The sequence below is a fragment of the Suncus etruscus genome, chromosome 20 (assembly GCF_024139225.1).
Source record: "Suncus etruscus isolate mSunEtr1 chromosome 20, mSunEtr1.pri.cur, whole genome shotgun sequence".
NCBI classification, from domain to species: domain Eukaryota; kingdom Metazoa; phylum Chordata; class Mammalia; order Eulipotyphla; family Soricidae; genus Suncus; species Suncus etruscus.
The window spans coordinates 32438297-32457300 of NC_064867.1; the positions used below are offsets into that span (position 1 = coordinate 32438297).

The window sequence follows — 19004 nt, forward strand, 5'->3', positions numbered from 1 at the left end:
GTGAATGGTGTTCACTATGAAAAGGGAAGTGCATATGATTTCTAATGAGACAATATAGATTAAAAAAGAAATAGTGTCATGATTAAGAGATACTTCCTGTGCAAAGTGTCAGTAGACTACGGAGAGTCATTTCTTTCTGTTAGGGATGAGGTTTCTTAGACTTGGCAAGGACAAACCTGGAGGAGATGGCGACTCAAATTCATCTGTGACTCATCTGTTTCACTTCCTCAACACAATTTCTTGAAAAATAAATAAGTAAATAAATAAATAAATAAGGCCAACCAGAGCATCTCCTTTATTACTGATTAAAATATAGATTCCTGAGGTCAGAGTGATTGCATGCATAGCCATAGGGTGTCTACCTTACACTCAGCCAACCTGGGACAGACCCAGGTTCAATCACCCACATCCCATGGTCCTGAGCCTGCCGGGAGTGAGTTCTGAGCAGAGCCAAGTGTGGCTCAACCCTCCTCCCCAATAATTCTTGTGTAGTTCTTAGGGCCAAGATTATAAATCTGTAGGGATTAAAATTTGTATTGCATTTGAGCCATGATTCCCCCTAATCAAATATTTTCCTCACGACCCAAATAAGTGTACTTAAGTTGAACCACACAATCCATTTTATACTTGAAAAACACGATCTCTGTATCATATTAGAATATAAAATTTTTTGACAGAACAATGAAACTGTGCCTTTGCCCAACCCATTATATGAAATTGGTCCTAGAAAGATTTGATCAAAAACAAATTTAGATAAGCTTTCAGCTGTTTTCACATCAGTCACAAAGACTTGCCTGCTCCCCATCCTCTTCTTCACTTACCCTTTTCATTTTCTCAGAAATGAAATGGGTTGTTGAGTATAGAGAATGAGATTTCCGCAAAGAGCCAGTTAAAAAAAAAAAGGAGTAGATAAGCAGACTTTATTACCTAAGTAAATTTTAAGTCAGAGATTTTGGAATCTGTCCTAGTTATAAATATGTACTTGCATTTTAAGTAATAAATTGGGGTAGTTTTGAGTAATGAATAGGAAAATGTAATTTATCATGTCATGAAAGCCAGTTATAAAATTTTCTATAGGTAGAAAAATTAGATTCAAATGTGGTCCAGAGACAAGTAGCATGATGATAAAGCTGGATTTGAATCCAGGCTCTTTTACTTTTCTCAGTGTTTTTCTTACATATTGCCTTTATAGGTGGTTATTCTCAGGCTGGGCGATGACTAGTCTAAAACAGGGAGGACAATTTCATTGCAGGTAGCTGGAGTCAATCCCTAGCATCCATTATGGCCCCCCAAGCCCTGCAGGAATGATTCTTGAGCACAGAATCAGGAGAAAGCACTATTGGGTGTGGCCCAAAAACAAAGCAAACAAGACCAGCTAAGAAAGGTAGAGGTCAGGGCGGAGATATAGCGCAGCAGTAAGGCATTTTTTTTGCACATGGCCAACACAGAATGGATGGTGTTTTGAATCCCGGCATGGCATATGGTCCCCCAAGCCAGCCAGGAGCAACTTCTGAGCGCAGAGCCAGGAGTAAACCCCAAAGCGCCCCCTGGTATGACCCAAAAACAAAAAAAGAAGAAAGGTAGAAGTCAAATGATTACTTTGATGGTGGTAGCATTGTTAAATTATTCCTTAGGTTCAGACTCTACACATATTATTTTTTTATGACTGGTATGTGGAAGATCTGGAAGGAAATATATTTTTGAATCTTTCAATTTTGAAAGTATTGACTTTTTAAGTATCAACATACAAAAATCACCAGATATTACAGTATAGTATTAATGATGCAATATTGTTGTTAACATAAAATAATAGTATATAATAAATATGAAATAATCAGAATTAATTGCTTTATCTTTACTTAGTGCTTTAGTTTAGTGCTTTTGTGTTTATTGACTTATTTTATCATCCTGAGTTTTCTGAAGTGGCCAGAATAGAATTATTCCCATTACAGTTGATGAAATGGGTGCAGAGGTCAAGTTACTTATTCAAAGTCATATGGCTGATAAGTCAGTAAAGACAGGTCTGGATGGGTTGTATGAATTTTTAATTTAATCACTGCAAGATAGTTACAAAGTTGTTCATGATTGACTTTCAGTCATATAATGTTCACTACCCATCCCTTTACCAGTGCACATTTACCACCACCAGTGTCCCCAGTTTTCTTCCCCCCTCCCTCTATAGCAGACACCCTTCTCCTTATACTCCTCCCCTTCTACCTCTTCTTTCCCCCTTTTTCCTCCTCCCACCCTTAACTTTTTCTCTTTTCAGTAAGTAATCCTTTCTCATATTGACTTGTTTATTTTTAAGAAAATCTGGGCTGGAGAAATAAATGGACCAGCTGAGTGGCTTTGCATGTGTGAGGCCCTGGTTGAACATGGTCCTCAACTTCTATTAGGCTCTGAGCACAGAGCCAGGAATAGCCACTTCACATCACTAGATATACCCCTAAAACAAACAAAATTTCTTCCTTGTTCTCCAACATTGAAAGCAGAAAGGCTTAAAATTTCCTCTCAGTCCATAGAGAGTACAGAGGTTTGAGATAATATAATAGTACATGTCTGACCCCTTTTACATTTCTCGCATCATCATGGTCCCCTGTGCACCATTGGGTATAACCTCAGAGGCCCCAAGAACCACTAGGGTGGCCCTGATAATCCATAATATGCAGGGCTCAAGCAATACTGCATACAACCTGGACTGAGAATTGCCAGGGATAGCCCCATACACTTTGACCACAGCTTAAAAAAGTTTTTGCTTTACAAATTTGAAATTTGGCTAAATGTGTTAGGACCTAACCTTCTGCTGTTATGCATGAATAGCCTAAATTGCCAACAAACATTATTGGGAAAGAGAAGCATTTCTCCATAGGTACATTCATAAGTCACTGCTAAGTCAGATCCTTCTGTGCCAAGTATTTGTACCTCTAAGAATTTTGTTGATAGCTCAAAGCTATCAAGAGCATATTCATGGCCCTTGCCCTGTATTCTTCTGTTCAGTAAGTCTATTTTTTATTATCCCCTCTCCCCTTTCAACTCTCTTCCTCTCGACACCTTCATCTCCCACTCTTCTTGCTCTACTTCCTATTTAAGGACGGTTCCCTACCAAAGTTGGGAGGAGTTACTGAGTAACCCAGTGAGTGAGTCATGGTTTCAGTGTTTAAACTGCCCTCCTGCTGAAGCTGTGGTTAGTTTTCTTGGGTGGCTGAGGACACTGGGTTCTGTCATCTGGACTCCTGCAGACATGTTGGTGATTTTACATGGAAAGCATGCCAAGGATGGACATAGTATTTCTCCGAACAGCCCAGGTAGGACAGAAGACAGATTAAAGATATTTAATTCTAGTGTGTTTCTCTAGAAATAAAAACCTATCTAAACAATAATCATTTGTAAATAATTTATATTGAAACTCTTTTTCAATGTTAGATTTGTAATCAAATCTTAATCTAAGTCCTAGTAATAACTCATATTTGCTTTCCATTTAATACTCTGATAAATTTTGAACTTTAAACATAAGTAAACAACCAGTATCATATATACTGTAGATATGGAATCTGATTCAGAATGAAAATCATACAATGAGAACACTGTAAAACCTGAGCATGAAGGCAGTAAAGAGAGTAGATTTTCAGAAACTCCTTTGTAATTCTTGGCCACGTGTTCCTTTGTACTCTTTTGATGATCCTCTGTTCTGGCTTCCTCCCTTCTTTGCTGTTTATTAGCATTCGCCCTAAATCCAACAGGCAGTTGGAGGAAATGACACAAAGTATGGTGCTGGATTCTTAACTCTTCTGAATTATTCTATTTTATTAGAGGATCATAGTATGGATTTGCTCTTCATTTCAGTTTTAAATTATATTTTGGTATCATTTAAATAAGATCCCCTGTTTCATCTTACTTGTTCAAGAATAATAATGTTTTTATTCACATCAGTAGGAATATAATGAGTCTAGTAATGAGCAAAATGTGTTTTGGAATTAGGGATAAACATAATTCCCAGACAGCAAACTGAGATAAAACTAAGATTGGGGGAGTGGGGGTTTACATCTTTAGATTCATAAGGTAACCCCGGAATTTTATGAATGTTTCAGATTTGGTATATTATTGTCACTAAAAAAATACGTAATTCAACTTGGGGAATGAAGTTGGACCACACCTGGCAGTGCTCAGGGATTACTCCTGACACTCAGAAATTATTCCTGGATTGGCCATGTGCAAGTCAAGGGCCTCATTTGTTGTACTACTTCGATGGCCCCTAGGGACGCCTTTCTGTTTTTTTAATTGAATCACACAGTTACAAATTCGTTCGTGATTGAGTTTCAGTTTATACAATGATCCAACATCCATCCCTTCACCAGTTTCCATTTTTCACCATCACTATCCCCAGTTTCCTTCATGGTCCAGCCTGCCTCTATGGCAAACACTTTTCTTCTTTTATTTTTGCTTTTTAGGCACTGTAGTTTATAATACTATATGCATATCACTACCTCTTTTCAGCACCTGGTTCTTGTCCAAAGTGATAACTTCCAACTATCATTATTGTAGTGGTTGTCCATTCTCTGTCATAACTGCACTTGTTCACCACACATATCTTGCCCTCATTTCTATCATCTTTGGGTATTATTCTCATATTAGGTTTTTTCATATCCCACAAATGAATGTGATCATTCTGTTTGTCCTTCTCCCTTTGACTCATTCCACTCAGCATGATACAAGTGCATCCATGTATAAGCAAACTTCATGACTTCATTTTTCCCAAAAGCTGCATACTGTTCCATTGTGTAAATGTACCACAGTTGATTTGGCCACTCATCTGTTCTTGGGTACTTAGATTGTTCCCAGATTCTAGTTATTGTGAATAGTGCTGTGATGAACATAGGAAAGCAGAGGGCTTTGAGACCACAGCCCTCTGCGTTGTGTTTTTAGCTCATAAGGTATACTAGGGAGATCTTTAGGGAGGCTACACCTGTGATTCTTGGAGGAATACTCTCAGCTCTGCACTTCAGAATCACTCGTGGAAGTGCTCAGGGGACCATATGATGTGGTTTATATGTGTATTTTAGGAGCATATTGTTACCATGCCACACTCATCACCAGTATTCCTTCACCATTGTACTCAGGACCTTTTCTTTCCAGCATCCCCCTTCCCTCATTGGTCACCTCAGTTCTGTTGTCAGTCAATTGAATATTGACTATTATTTCCTTGCTTTGTTTGTTTCTTTCTTATTTTGTTTTTGGTTTGGGGACACACCCGACTTGCTTAGTGATCATTCCTGAAGTGCTTAGGGGACTATATATGGTACCAGAAATTGAACTTGGGTCAGTAGCATGCAAGGCAAGCAACTTATTCTCTGTACTATCTATCCATCTCTGCTTTATTTCTTTATATATCACACTGATATACATGATATACACACTGAGATACTTGATTGAGATATCCAGTATTTGTCATTCACTTGACTTATGGTATTGGTTTGATAATCCTCCATATTGTAACAAATGACAAGGTTTCTTCTTATAGCTGGGTATTATTCCATTCTGAATGTGGTTATGTACACCACAGCTGCTTTATTTACTCATTTGTTGTTGACACTTGGGTTATTTCTGGAATTGTTGGTTCTATTTTCAAATCTTTGAATGATCTCCAGACTATTTTCTAGACTGGGGCTTAGAGGTTCCAAACTACAAACTGGAAACTGACCCAGCTTACATCTGAGTTTACATCTCTAGCAACTATTAATGAGGGTTGCTTTTCACCACATCTCATTCAAAAAAGGGGTTGTTCTTTATTTCTTTTTCTTTTCTTTTTTAACATAGTCCATTCTCACAGGGGTGAGGTAGTAATTTGTTTTTGTTTTGATTTGCATTTCCCTGATCAATAATAAAGAACAGTTTCTATATGCTTGTTGGCCAAATGTGTGTCTTTGGGGGAAATGTCTAGTCCTTCTTCCCAGGACTTTTTGTCATGTTGAGTTTTCTGAATACTTTTACATCTTAGATATCATTCTTTTGTTAGATATGCATTTGTTTTACGTAAGTATGCTCTAAAATGTAGGTGTGAAAAAGTTGGAAAGAGAGAATACAATAGGATGAGCACATAGGAAGCACAGGTTTGAGTCCCCAACACTTCATGTCACCTGAACACCAACGGAGATGACTGTATCAAGCCTTAAACCACTAAGGAACTTTGTTATTTAATAGTACAGTATTTTAATTTATATGTTTTGTGTCTGATGCCTAAAATTGAACCCATGGCCTCAGAGATGCAAGGGAAGTGTGCTGCTGAGGCACATCCCTAGCCCCAAGGAGTTTTGCTAGCTAAATAACTGCTATAGTAAATTCTCTAGCAAAAGAAGTTAAAGCCTTGTTTTGTCTTGTGAAACGTTTTTTCATGTATTTGTTTTATGGTATCCAAGAGGGAGAAGAAACTTGTACAAAATAGGAGGGATTATGCCTATGCTGAGATAGGAAACAGTTAACTTTTCAATGCATTTGACCTGTTGTATTTGGAGAGATTGTTCTCTTGGACTCCTAATATTTGTCTCTTTTATGCTAGATCGAGCGATTGGAAGTAAGCAACCTTGCCCAGACCTCCAGTGCAGTGGCCTCCAGCACTGATGGCAGCATCCACACAGATACGGTGGATGGAACACCAGACCCTCAGCGCACAAAGGCTGCAATTGCCCACCTGCAGCAGAAGATTTTAAAACTCACAGAACAGATCAAGATTGCACAAACTGCCCGGGACGACAACGTTGCTGAGTATCTAAAGCTTGCCAACAGTGCAGACAAACAGCAGGCTGCCCGTATCAAGCAGGTCTTTGAAAAGAAGAATCAAAAGTCTGCCCAAACCATCCAACAGCTACAGAAGAAGCTTGAGCATTACCACAGGAAGCTTCGAGAGGTTGAGCAGAATGGGATCCCCCGGCAGCCAAAAGATGTCTTCAGGGACATGCACCAGGGTCTAAAGGATGTGGGAGCTAAAGTTACTGGCTTCAGTGAAGGTGTGGTGGACAGTGTTAAAGGTGGACTTTCCAGCTTCTCCCAGGCAACCCATTCAGCAGCCGGGGCTGTGGTCTCAAAGCCCAGAGAGATTGCCTCACTGATTCGGAATAAATTTGGCAGTGCAGACAACATCCCTAACCTGAAGGATTCTTTAGAGGAAGGGCAAGTGGATGATGGAGGGAAGACTTTGGGAGTGATTCCAAATTTTCAGTCGAGCCCAAAATATGGTAGTGAGGAAGATTGTTCTAGTGCCACTTCGGGCTCAGTGGGTGCCAATAGCACTACTGGAGGAATTGCTGTAGGGGGAGCATCCAGCTCCAAAACCAACACCCTGGACATGCAGAGCTCAGGATTCGACGCACTTCTCCATGAGATCCAAGAGATCCGGGAAACCCAGGCCAGATTAGAGGAATCCTTTGAGACACTCAAGGAACATTATCAGAGGGACTATTCATTAATAATGCAGGCCTTACAGGAGGAACGATATAGGTGAGTTATATGTAATTAAAATCATCAATTATTAATGTTTGGACTTTCCCTCTTTGTATATGAGAAGCAACATTAAAAGGTGTGAGGGCGGGGCCGGCGAGGTGGCGCTAGAGGTAAGGTGTCTGCCTTGCAAGCACTAGCCAAGGAAGGACCGCTGTTCGATCCCCCGGCGTCCCATATGGTCCCCCCAAGCCAGGAGGAATTTCTGAGCGCTTAGCCAGGAGTAACCCCCAAGCATCAAATGGGTGTGGCCCGAAAAACCAAAAAAAAAAAAGGTGTGAGGGCCAGGGCTGTTATTCAATGGGAAAGTTTCTGTTCTACTTACATGAAGCGCTGGTTTTAATCCTGGTGCCCCCAAAAAAGATAAGAAAAGTTTTAGTAGAGTATCTTTCTGTGGTGTTTAAGGTACTTTTGATATGTCATCTGCAGAATTTCCTTTCATAAAGAGCAAAAGAAACAGAAAAGTTGAATGACTCTGACAATCACACACCAATGAAACATTTTTTGTTAGGGCATGTAGATTACTATAGCTCTTTTCCAGTTTAAGAATTTCATGTGAGGCTTGTTCAAGCTTTCTGTGACATCTAAGGATTTACTTATGATCACAGAACTACTTATTACTTACTCATCCTTTAACTATATGACATTGAAAAAGTCTTAACTCTTTTGAACTCTGTAATCAAGCACAGCCATAATGTAATGAACCTCGTGGATATTTATGGGGTTTATGGTCGTTTTATTTAATTTATTTGCAGGGGGTTTGTTTTGTGCCACACTGGACAGTGCTCAGAAGCTATTCCTAATTTAGTCAGTATTCAGTGGTCATTTCCAGCCAGTGCTCAGGGAGCCCTGTGTTGCCAGGGATTGAACCCAAGCCTCTTGCATGCAAAACTTGTGCTCCTGCCCATTGACCTATCTCCCCAGTCTGAACTTTGTAGATACTTGACTATAAACATACTTATGTGGGCAGTTGGAATAGAAAGATTAGACTGAAAATAAATCCGGGTAAACATGCCTGTTACCTTTATTATGCATTGGCACATGTTTGAAGGAGAGTGAACTTAAAACATGAAATGTTTTCATAGTTGAATTCTCCAAGGGCTAATGTTTGAGTCAAATCTGTGCTAAAGGTGAAAGCTGGACTTTTTTGTGTGTTTCATATTACATGGCCATTTTATATTAGGTCATAGTTAATTGTTCTCCAAATGTGTGTCCTTTCCCCTAGTTCCTATCACATGTTCCTATCACATGTTCCCCCTAGTTCCTATCACAGAGAGAAATTTTATCCTTCATGGTGTACTCTTTCAAATCCAAACTATTCAGCCAGAAGGCCAGAGAGATAGTACAGTGGGTAAAGACCCTTCTTGTATGTAGCCAGCCAAGTTCAATTCCTAGCACCACATAGGGTCTCCTGAGCCCCTCCAGGAATGATCTTTGAATGCTGATCCAGGAGTAAGCCCTGAACATAGCTTGGTATGGCCCCCCTCAAAATAACATTTTTTTGTCAGTCAGTGACAGGCCACCTCTCTGGTGAAGATTATGGGCCCCTCTTACAGGAGTCATAGGTCAGGGAAGTCCTTAAAAGGTCTGGGTTCTGGTCCTAAAGTCAAGGATTTATCATTCTCTTAAAATCTTTTTTTTGTTGTTGTTCTTTTCTAAAAATTATTTTATTGAAGTAGCTTCATTATGACATTATGTAAATTTCAGGTATGCATCATCACTGAAAATCAAAATGTGTGTACATCATTAAGTTTCCACTTAAAGCCTAGCTGAGTTGATGTGTTTTATCATCTTTATTCCTTTTGTCTCAGTTTGCCCACCCTTCCCTTCTAATAATTGGTTAAATTTGTTTTAAGTCCATCAAATTTTTTATTTTTTATTTTTTTTTATTTTTGGGCCATACCTGGCAGTGCTCAGGGTTACTTCAGAAGTCACTTTGTTTGTTTGGTTGGTTGGTTTTGGTCCATACCTGGTAGTGCTCAGGGCTTATTCCTTGCTCTGGGCTAAGGAGTCACTTATAGAGGTACTTGGGACCTTATAGGGTGCTAGGGATCAACACAGGTTGGCAGTGAAAAAAGCAAGCACCTGACTACCCTCCCAAAACTGCATTTCTTTCATTACATTTGGGTACATTCTTTCGGTAATGAAAGTAGGTAGTGACTAGTTTTATGAAAAGATTACTTTGTTGTGCTTTTCTTCTTTAATATCTGAGTTGTCTGGAGGGGAGCCATTTGTTATAATTTGTTGAAATGAGGAAGAGGAGGACACTGGCAGCATTTATTGAACTCATGATGTTCATAATGCTATGGTGTTTTATATATGTATGTATGTATGTATGTATATATGCATGATGTGTATATATATGTGTATATATATTATATATATAAGATATATATATTATATATATAATATATTATATTAAGATTAGTGTGTATATATATATATATACACACACACTAATCTTCACAATAGCCTGCAAGTGGATACATTATCTACATTTTACCAGTGAGGAAATTGAAGCCTACGGGTTTCTAAATTTGCTAAAGTTCACTCAGTGTGAGGTAAAACCCGCAGAGTTCTGTCAGATTCCAAAGTCCAGGACAGTTTTTTCTTCAAATTCAATTGACCCAAAAATTTGTATGATGGAAAGACCACCCTCTCTAAGTTGAGCCCTAAGAAACATAGGCAATGCTGGACATTGGTCTTGGAAATTGAACCATTTTTAAGTCAAAGTTTATATTTACCGGTAATTAAAAGTTGAGTCATGAGGAGGGCCTATAGCAGGTAGGACATTCGCCTTGCATGCGGCCAACCCAGGTTCAATCTCCGGCATCCCATATGGTCACCTGAGAACTGCCAGGAATGACCCTTGAGTACAGAGCCAGGAGTAAACCTTGAGAACTTCTGGCCCAAAAAAACAAAAAAAAAAAAAAAGAAGAAGAAGAAGAAGAAGAAGAAGAAGAAAAATAATGAGTCATGGGGCCAAAATAATAATGCATGGATGGGGCCGGGCGGTGGCGCTGGAGGTAAGGTGCCTGCCTTACCTGCGCTAGCCTTGGAAGGACCGCGGTTCGATCCCCCGGCATCCCATATGGTCCCCCAAGCCAGGAGTGACTTCTGAGCGCATAGCCAGGAGTAACCCCTGAGCGTCACCGGGTGTGGCCCAAAAACAAAAACAAAACAAAACAAAAAAAAATAATAATGCATGGATTAGGGTGACCAACCTAGGTCAGACCCATGCACCTTATATTTGCCCCAGAGCACCAACCACCAGGAGTGATTGTTGAGAACTGCCAGTATGGCCCAAAAACAAACCTTCCAAAAAGTTGAATCACTGTGTTAAACATATTATAAAATTATATGTACAATATTTGCCTTACACATAGCTGACCCTGGTTTGATCCCCAGAATCTCGTATAGTCCCCTGAACTTATGAAGTGTACTTCCTGAGTACAGAGCCAGAGGTAACCTCTAAGAACTTCTGGGTATGATCCAAAAACCTAGTAATAATAATAAAAATAATAGCACTTTCTTACTATGGTGGTGAGTAGAATCACATAAAGATTGCTATCATCTCATCTACTTTTTTTGTATAATTTAAAAACATATAGAGTATACTCACTCTCCATATACATAATATGCCATAACTACATCTTATCTCTTCAACACCCATATGTCCTTGGTCTCAGCCTTTGACTAATGTTTAGTTTTTGAACTTTTCATTGGGTTTTCAGTTATGAGTGAGACAATGTTTAGGGAGTGTAGAAAGCAAGGCTTAGACTTTTTTGTTGCTGCTGGCTGGCTATATAGTGACTTAAAACTGTTCTTATCCATTTAGACTATTAGCCTCATTGTTATGTAATTAGAAGTATAAATGACAGTGTTCTCTGAGTATTTCTGAGAGAGAAGGCATCCTCCGATACCTAGTTTAGTCTCTTTTTATTGAAGAATATACTGAGGCACAGAAAGAAAAAAGTATCTTTGTCCAGTCACATCAGAAAATGGTTTCACAGATTCCTTTTGCTGCTAAAATCAGGAGACCAGTCCTATTCCCACAGTGCATGTCAGACATTAATGAACTACCATGGGGGAAAGCTCAGCTGTGATGAAATGCTTTGAAAACAGGAGGGAACTAGGGAAACATTCACAATTTCAGTTTCCTTATGTAGTTTTCTCCTTGGGGATCGGCCCATTATTGTGCTACCTGTCTTAAAGCAATGTCATGTAGAGCAGAAAAATCCTCCTGGTGTTGATGGAGGAGTAATGCCATTTTGAAAGCTTCTGCTTTGAAGAGATTACTGTCCTTTGGAAATCACCTTCAAGACTGTATTAATCCCAGAAATATTTTCAATCATACTGAGTCATGAGGCCCAAAATACAGGAGACTGTCACTATGGAGCAGTCATCACTGTGGTGGGACATCCAGTAACTAGGCAGCTTCTTTTAGGCATAGACCATTGGAGCTCCTAATGAAACAAAAGGTTATTTCTATATCATTTTACTTTGTTTTATATTGTCATTGGATATAAAACAGAGAGGGTCAGACATAGGCTTCTCTCACTTTTGATGATAATTTGCCCTTTAGTGTTTTGGGTTTTTATTGTTTGGGGTTTTGTTGTTGTTATTGTTTGGTTGGTTGGTTTTGCTTTACAATTATAGGAAAATAGTAGTGCATACTGTAGAAATCATCCTTCAGATTTCACATTTCAGCCTTTCCCAGGCTAGTGAGAGGCAGCACAACCCTCTTGTCAGATGCGAGCAGTGGCACCCAGAGCCAGCTTCCAACCAGCCATGCATTCATTCACAAGACAGATAACTATACTTTACAGTGTGCTGTAAGTTAGTCAGTTATGAGAACACTCATTACCATTCTGGTTCCACCATCTAATCTACATGAAACATTCAACACTTTATATAATGGGCTTTGTGTTAGATTATTCAACCCAACTATAGGTTAATATAAGTATTACCAGAATATTTAAAAGTAACTGTGGCTAAGCTGTGTTGGTTGGTTGGTTGGTTGGTTGGTTGGTTGGTTGGTTGGTTGGCTGGCTGGTTGGCCAAATGTATTAAGTGCATTTTCAACTTGGGATATTGTTTTATGGAGATTGTTATCACAAATTTAGACCTGTTTGTCAATTGTGAATTGGTCTAGTAGTCTCAAGAGGACATGTAGACCAAGTTTGGAAACAAAATGAGAATATTGAATCTCTTCATTTGTAAGAGTTGGGGCTGGAGGAATAGGATAAGAAGGAAGCTGCTCGCTTTGCATGCAATGCAGCTGACCTCACTTTGATACCTGGTACTGCATATTGTCCCCCCAGCACACCAAGAGTGATTACTGAGTACAGAGCCAGGAGTAAATCCTGAGCACAGCCAGGTATGGCCCAAACCCTCTCGCCCAAAAAAGAGAGCACCCCCAATTAGGGTGTGCTTTTATGAAGGTTAACTCCTTCAATAAAAGAGATTTTTAGACACGAAATTCCCAGTGTATCCCTTAAAGAGATTGTAATGGAAGAGATAAGTGGGGGAAGGAAGAGAGAAAATAAGCTACCTCATTAATTATCGTTTCTGACTTTAGTTGATGACATAAAAAAAGCAACTGATCTGATCCTCAGTGCCTTCCTCTATTAAGACAAAGTAATCTTGCACAAATTGTTGCACAGAATTGTTGAGATTATTAAATAAGACAATTTATGTGGGAGCCTTTACTATGGACTAAGGTTTAGCAGATTGCTAGGATAATACGTTGCTGGCTGGAGCAATAGTTCAGTGGGTAGGGCACTCACTTTATATGCGACTGACCTGGGTTTGACCCCCCAGCACTACATATGGTTGTTCCTCTGAGCCCAGCCAGGAGTGGCCATTAAGTATAGAGCCAGAGGTAAGCCCTGACCATAGCCAAATTATGGCCCCAAAATATGTAACTGTAAAATAAGTCTTTCTTTTTTCATTTGGCAAGCAAACTTCTAGTAGGCTTGAGGAAGGTAGGGGTGCTGGGGATCAAACCAGGTTGACCACGTGCAATGTAAGCACCGTATCTGTTATTCTATCGTTTTGTCCCTAGTTTTTTTGGGGGGAGGGGGATTTTGGGCAACATCCGGCTTCGCTCAAGGGTTACGCCTGGCTCTGTGCTCAAAAATTACTCCTGGTGGGCTCGGGACCATATGGGATGCCAGGGATCAAACCCGAGTGCTATTCTATCACCCTAGTCTTCCACTTTTTTTAAAAAAACAATATATTTTCTACCTAAAATTTGGAGGGGGTGAAGGGAACTGATCCTGTGGTTTTTCCTTCTTAACTGAAAAGTAATTCAATATTTTCTAGTATCTTTCCAGGCTTGGTCACAAAGGGTATAAACAGGGAAAATCCTTTTTTTTTCTTATCAGCCAGGAAAGTATTCAAGCTCCCACCACATGTCAGATCCCTCATTCTAACCTAGTGTCTCCCTTGTGATGAAGTGCTGGTGTGCATTTGAGAAATAGCCCAGCAGTCTGTTCCCAGAGTTGCTTGTCATTGTCAGCCCTGGAACCTAGTTCTTCCTGTTTCTTTCAGTAACTTGCTCTGCAGGCTTCTTCAGCCCTCCTTGCCCTGGTGACATATTCTCTAATTAGAGAACATTACTGCTCTCAAAGTTAACTCCAAGCTTTTGAGCCACACCCAAAGAGAGAGAGAGATACATGAAGTGAAACATTCCCAGCCTGTACACTCACCCAGTTTTCATTCTTGAGGAATTTGGCCCAAAAGAGCCCTGGCTTATCTTTGATTTAGGAGACTAACTACTGTGTTGACTAATAGAGTGGCTAAGACATTTTCTCAAGACAGTATTAATTTCTAGATTGCTAACCTGCCATAAGATCTAGATAGTTTTATTGATTGTTTTGGGGGGTTTGGGTGAAGGCTGCTCAGGAACTGCTCTCAATTCTATATGCTCAAGTGATCATTCCCAGTAGTGCCAGGGAGCCATACAGTGCCAGTGATTGAACTGGGTGGGCCTCCTGAATGCAAAACCTGCATTCAGTCCATTGAGCCCTTTCCAGTCCTTCTACTTGTTTTTATTGTAATTATGTAGAAAATCAGTTTTTAGGGAGATTTTTACTTAAATATGAATATTAAGCCTTTTCTAAGTTAAGTTCAAATCCTGAATGAAAGGCATGTGCTAGTCAGAATCATGCTAGTAGGATTAAGAAACTACACGTTCTTTCTCTCAGATCTCTCTCTGAGAGCTTTTAATTACTTTCATTGAAAGACTGCATATAATTTATGTTATACCACACTTTATTAATTTTTAGAAACTAGAGTTGTTTCTGTTAGGTATCTGATGTCTCTGACAGGAAGTAAACACTAGCAAGTAAAGCTGGCAAAAGTGATTGTAATTTTGATAGCTAAATTAGTTGGAAATTCACAGCAACTGGAATATAGATTTTTTTTTCCTTTGTGGCTGTTCAGATTTTGTATTTAGTTAATACTATAGAAAACATTTTTTATTTTGATTGTTTTGTTTGTTTGTTTGTTTGGGGTTTTGAGGGATTTTGTTTGTTTGTTTTGCTGTGGAGGATCAAACCCAGGGTCTCATGTGTGAGACTTTTGCAGGAAAAAGGGTTTTGTTTTATTGGTTTGGGTTTTGGTTTTGGTTTTTGGGTCACACCCAGCAGCACTCCTGGTTACTCCTGGCTCCTGGCTCTACGCTCAGAAATCGCTCCTGGCAGTCTCGGAGGACTAAATGGGATGCCGGCATTTGAACCACCATCCTTCTGCTTGCAAGGCAAACACTTTACCTCCAAGCCATCTCTCCGGCCCCGGGTTTTGTTTTTTGTTTTTAAGACAACAGTAAAAACGAATCCAAAAACAAAAGATATTAACCACATTAAATCAGACCCAAATTGTGTCTCACTAACATGGAAAAACTGTACTTTCTGGTTCTCTTGTTTCTTAATTATAGACTTACTGCCTGAGGCAGAAGTTGATGAGGATTTATGTAGAAATGTCTTTAGGAATCTTGAATTCCTTGGAGTCAGAGATACAAATTAAGTGAGGTAGTCATCTCTTATTATTGGTGCCAGTGTTTTGATGTTTGATGCTTACAATGATTTAATAGATTAGATTAAACATTAAATTGCTTGATTGTGCTGCATTAATATAATCTACCTTTAGGTGTTCTAGATTGCATAACATGAGAGTGTTGAATATTTAGGTTTTACTTTTTTTTCTCATCACAATGCACCAATGCGCATAATACATTCCTGTCTGAACAATGCATAGAGTATGTAGGTGACTGACTGGTGCTAGCCTGATTTCAAACCAAGCGTTCAGGAATCTGAGTGCCTCAGTCATCCGTGGGTTACGTAAGCCCCATAGACTGATGGCATTGAAAAACAATTTCTTTGGAAATTGCTAAACATGACGGGGAGGTAGCTTTTTCATAATGTGGATCGTGAAACAAACTTCATGACCTAGGTGAACAAATCAGGGAAAGTGTTTTACTAAGAACAGTCTAGTATAGTTCTTTCACGACACCAAGGCAGCCCAGAAGATCTACATTTCAGGACCCCCAGGGCATCTTGCCAGCCTCTTTTGTTCATCACATTTTGCAAAAGCCTTAAAGTGGATGGTGTTTTCAGTTTCCTCCCTGGTGTTTCCTGCAGATTGGAGAAGTTTACAATGGTAACCCAAACACAGCTATTTGTGTGAGTGTAATAGGATGTCAGCTCTACAATAACAGCTACAACTTTTGTATTCTTTCAGAAAATCATTCTTCTCCAGGTAATTCTTATGCCTTGAAGAAGAAACCTAATGCTGGTTAGTTATTAAGTGATGAATTAATGGAGCAGTTTTGACTGGACCTATTGCTGCTCTTGATTCATCCCTGCGTTTACACAGTTTTGTTTAACCTTGGCAAGTTTCCTAATATGTTTGTCTGCTTCATCTGCGGGGAAAAGTATCTAATTCTACTTACCCAAGTGCTACTTTACTGTTTAACTGTCTGGTAATAAAATGCAATTTCTGTAAATGATCATTATAAATTTCTCATTTACAAAGAGAGAGTTTGAAATGATTTTGCTGTTAATCTCCCATGTAACCACAGGTACATTTTTCTTTCTCTGAAAGAATTTTTTTTCGGGCCACACCCGTTTGATGCTCAGGGGTTACTACTCCTGGCTAAGTGCTCAGAAATTGCCCCTTGCTTGGGGGACCATATGGGACACGGGGGAGGGGGGATCGAACCTCGGTCCTTCCTTGGCTAGCGCTTGCAAGGCAGACACCTTACCTCTAGTGCCACCTCACCGCTCCCTGAAAGAATATTTTTGTAAAAACAGATTAAGGTTTAGCATTTATTTTGTTGTTTTTGTTGTTGTTGTTGTTGTTGTTGTTGTTTTTATGGACACTACCCTGCAGTGCTTAGAGATTATTCCCTGCTCTATGCTCAGGAATCAGCTTTGGAACCATATGGTATACTGGGGATAGCAAGCATGCTACCCACTGTACTATCACTCTGACCCCAAGAATTAGCACTTCTACTCAACTCTTTCTGTAGACTTTGAAAGATAAAATAAAATTTACATTACCCATAGTCTCTGCTATGCCAATGGCCCAACATCACTGCTTTAACACTAATCTCTACAGAGATACCTAACCAACAAAAAAATCTAAGTATGCTGTTTTGGTACTAAAAACTAGTGTCTTTTCAGACTTGGGGTAGGGAGACATGTCAGCTCATCCATAGGTCCCACTCAGTATCTGTATATGCTGTCACAAGACACCTCCAAATTCCTTAATACCAACACCCCAGTAGGAAAACACCAAATTAGAGGTGAAAGTTGTATATAATTAACCTAAGCTCAGCAACAAAACTGCAACACAAAATACTCAACTAGCAACAGTTAGTTCAGATAATGATTTAATGCCCCCATTGAAAACTATAATAATTTTCATAAATTTTTGGTTACTGAAGTTTTTTCAATAATTCCATTACCGTTTATTTGTAACAAGTAATATGTAGTAAATTATTTTATGTCTGCCAAGAGGATGTGCTTGTAGGTGAGTGGAAAACTGAGACCAATGATGGAGGGAATGTTAACATTGGTGGTGGGACTGGGGTTGGAACACTGAATGCCAGAAATAACTATATTATGAAAAACTTTGTACATCAAGCACCGTACTTAAAAATAAAATTTAAAAAAAATAATTAAAAAAATTAAATTTCGGGGCCGGGCGGTGGCGCTAAAGGTAAGGTGCCTGCCTTGCCTGCGCTAGCCTTGGACGGACCACGGTTCGATCCCCCGGTGTCCCATATGGTCCCCCAAGCCAGGAGCAACTTCTGAGCGCATAGCCAGGAGTAACCCCTGAGCATTACTGGGTGTGGCCCAAAAACCAAAAAAAAAAAAAAAAAAAAAATTAAATTTCAAATTCTAAAAAAATTTACATTAGACACCTATCCTCAAACATAAAAAGAAAGTTAGGAAGGAGAATTTAATTTAAAGTAAAGCTTGGAATAGATGAGTGACTGGAACTTCTTGAATCGCATAGAATTCTCTTGCAAACTGGAGTCCCCCAAAATGAGAAAAACCCTTTGGTTTTTCTGTGGTCCTCTTGATACGGAAATTAGAAGTTGAAACTGTCTCGACATCGAGGACAGAAGATGTGCTGTTATACTTAGTGTTTTAGATAAACAAATTGTTACCCGAGAACAGTGAAAAATTGTATGAAATTAGGGATGCAAAGCTAGATGAAGAAATGGAGGACTAGAAGATGGAATCTTGAAAGGTAAGACCACAGAACCCATGAGACAATTGTGATAGTCAACATTGGGTTTCTTTCTCCCTTAACTTGCTTTTGTTGTTGTTTTGCAATGATTTGAGGATCACTCCTTAAGGTTTGGTGCTTGCACACATACATGCACACTAGAGATCACTCTGATTATTACTCACTTGTTTGCCAAGGACTCCATCTTATCTGCAGTGCTTGGACATCTTTTGAAGTCCTCACCAAGGCTCACAAACTTTAATTGTTTTGCGTATGCACCTCCAAGTGTGATGTGCCAGAGTTCACACACACACACACACACACACACACACACACACGCACGCGCGCGCGCGCGCACACATGTGGCCACACATGCAGCTCTGCACCACTCAGCATGAGTAGGCAGCACAGGTATCAATTTCCCAATTTCTCACACTTCCAGGACCAGCAATCCCTGGAACCCAAGCGGGCCTTTGAGCCTCCTCACTTGAGCTCTTCTTAAGGGAACAAGAGGGATCAAAAAGGAAAGAGTATGTACTTGTGATATGCCTCAGCATTGTGCACATTTTTGTGTCAGGCATTTGATACACAACTCCTGTCTAATCTTCAGGGTCGCCCTTTGGAGTAGATAGATTGCTTCTGTCTAACTCTGATGAACATTTATCAAACTTAAGTTACAGAGCCAGAATTTTAATCCAAAACCTGATTTATTCTGCTGATATAAATGGCATAGACATAGGTGTAAAGTGTAAGCGAAGATCCTTTAGATA

At 39.5% G+C, this 19004-nt stretch overlaps 1 protein-coding gene across 2 annotated transcripts in view; it reads left to right on the top strand.

Annotated features, from left to right (window-relative positions):
* Nucleotides 1-19004, top strand: part of TMCC1 (transmembrane and coiled-coil domain family 1) — a 129525-nt gene that overhangs the window by 97179 nt on the left and 13342 nt on the right. For both annotated transcript variants that reach the window (XM_049766509.1, XM_049766510.1), the window contains exon 2: nt 6554-7491. In XM_049766509.1, coding sequence (XP_049622466.1) covers nt 6554-7491 — 938 coding nt within the window. The remainder of the gene's footprint in view (nt 1-6553; nt 7492-19004) is intronic.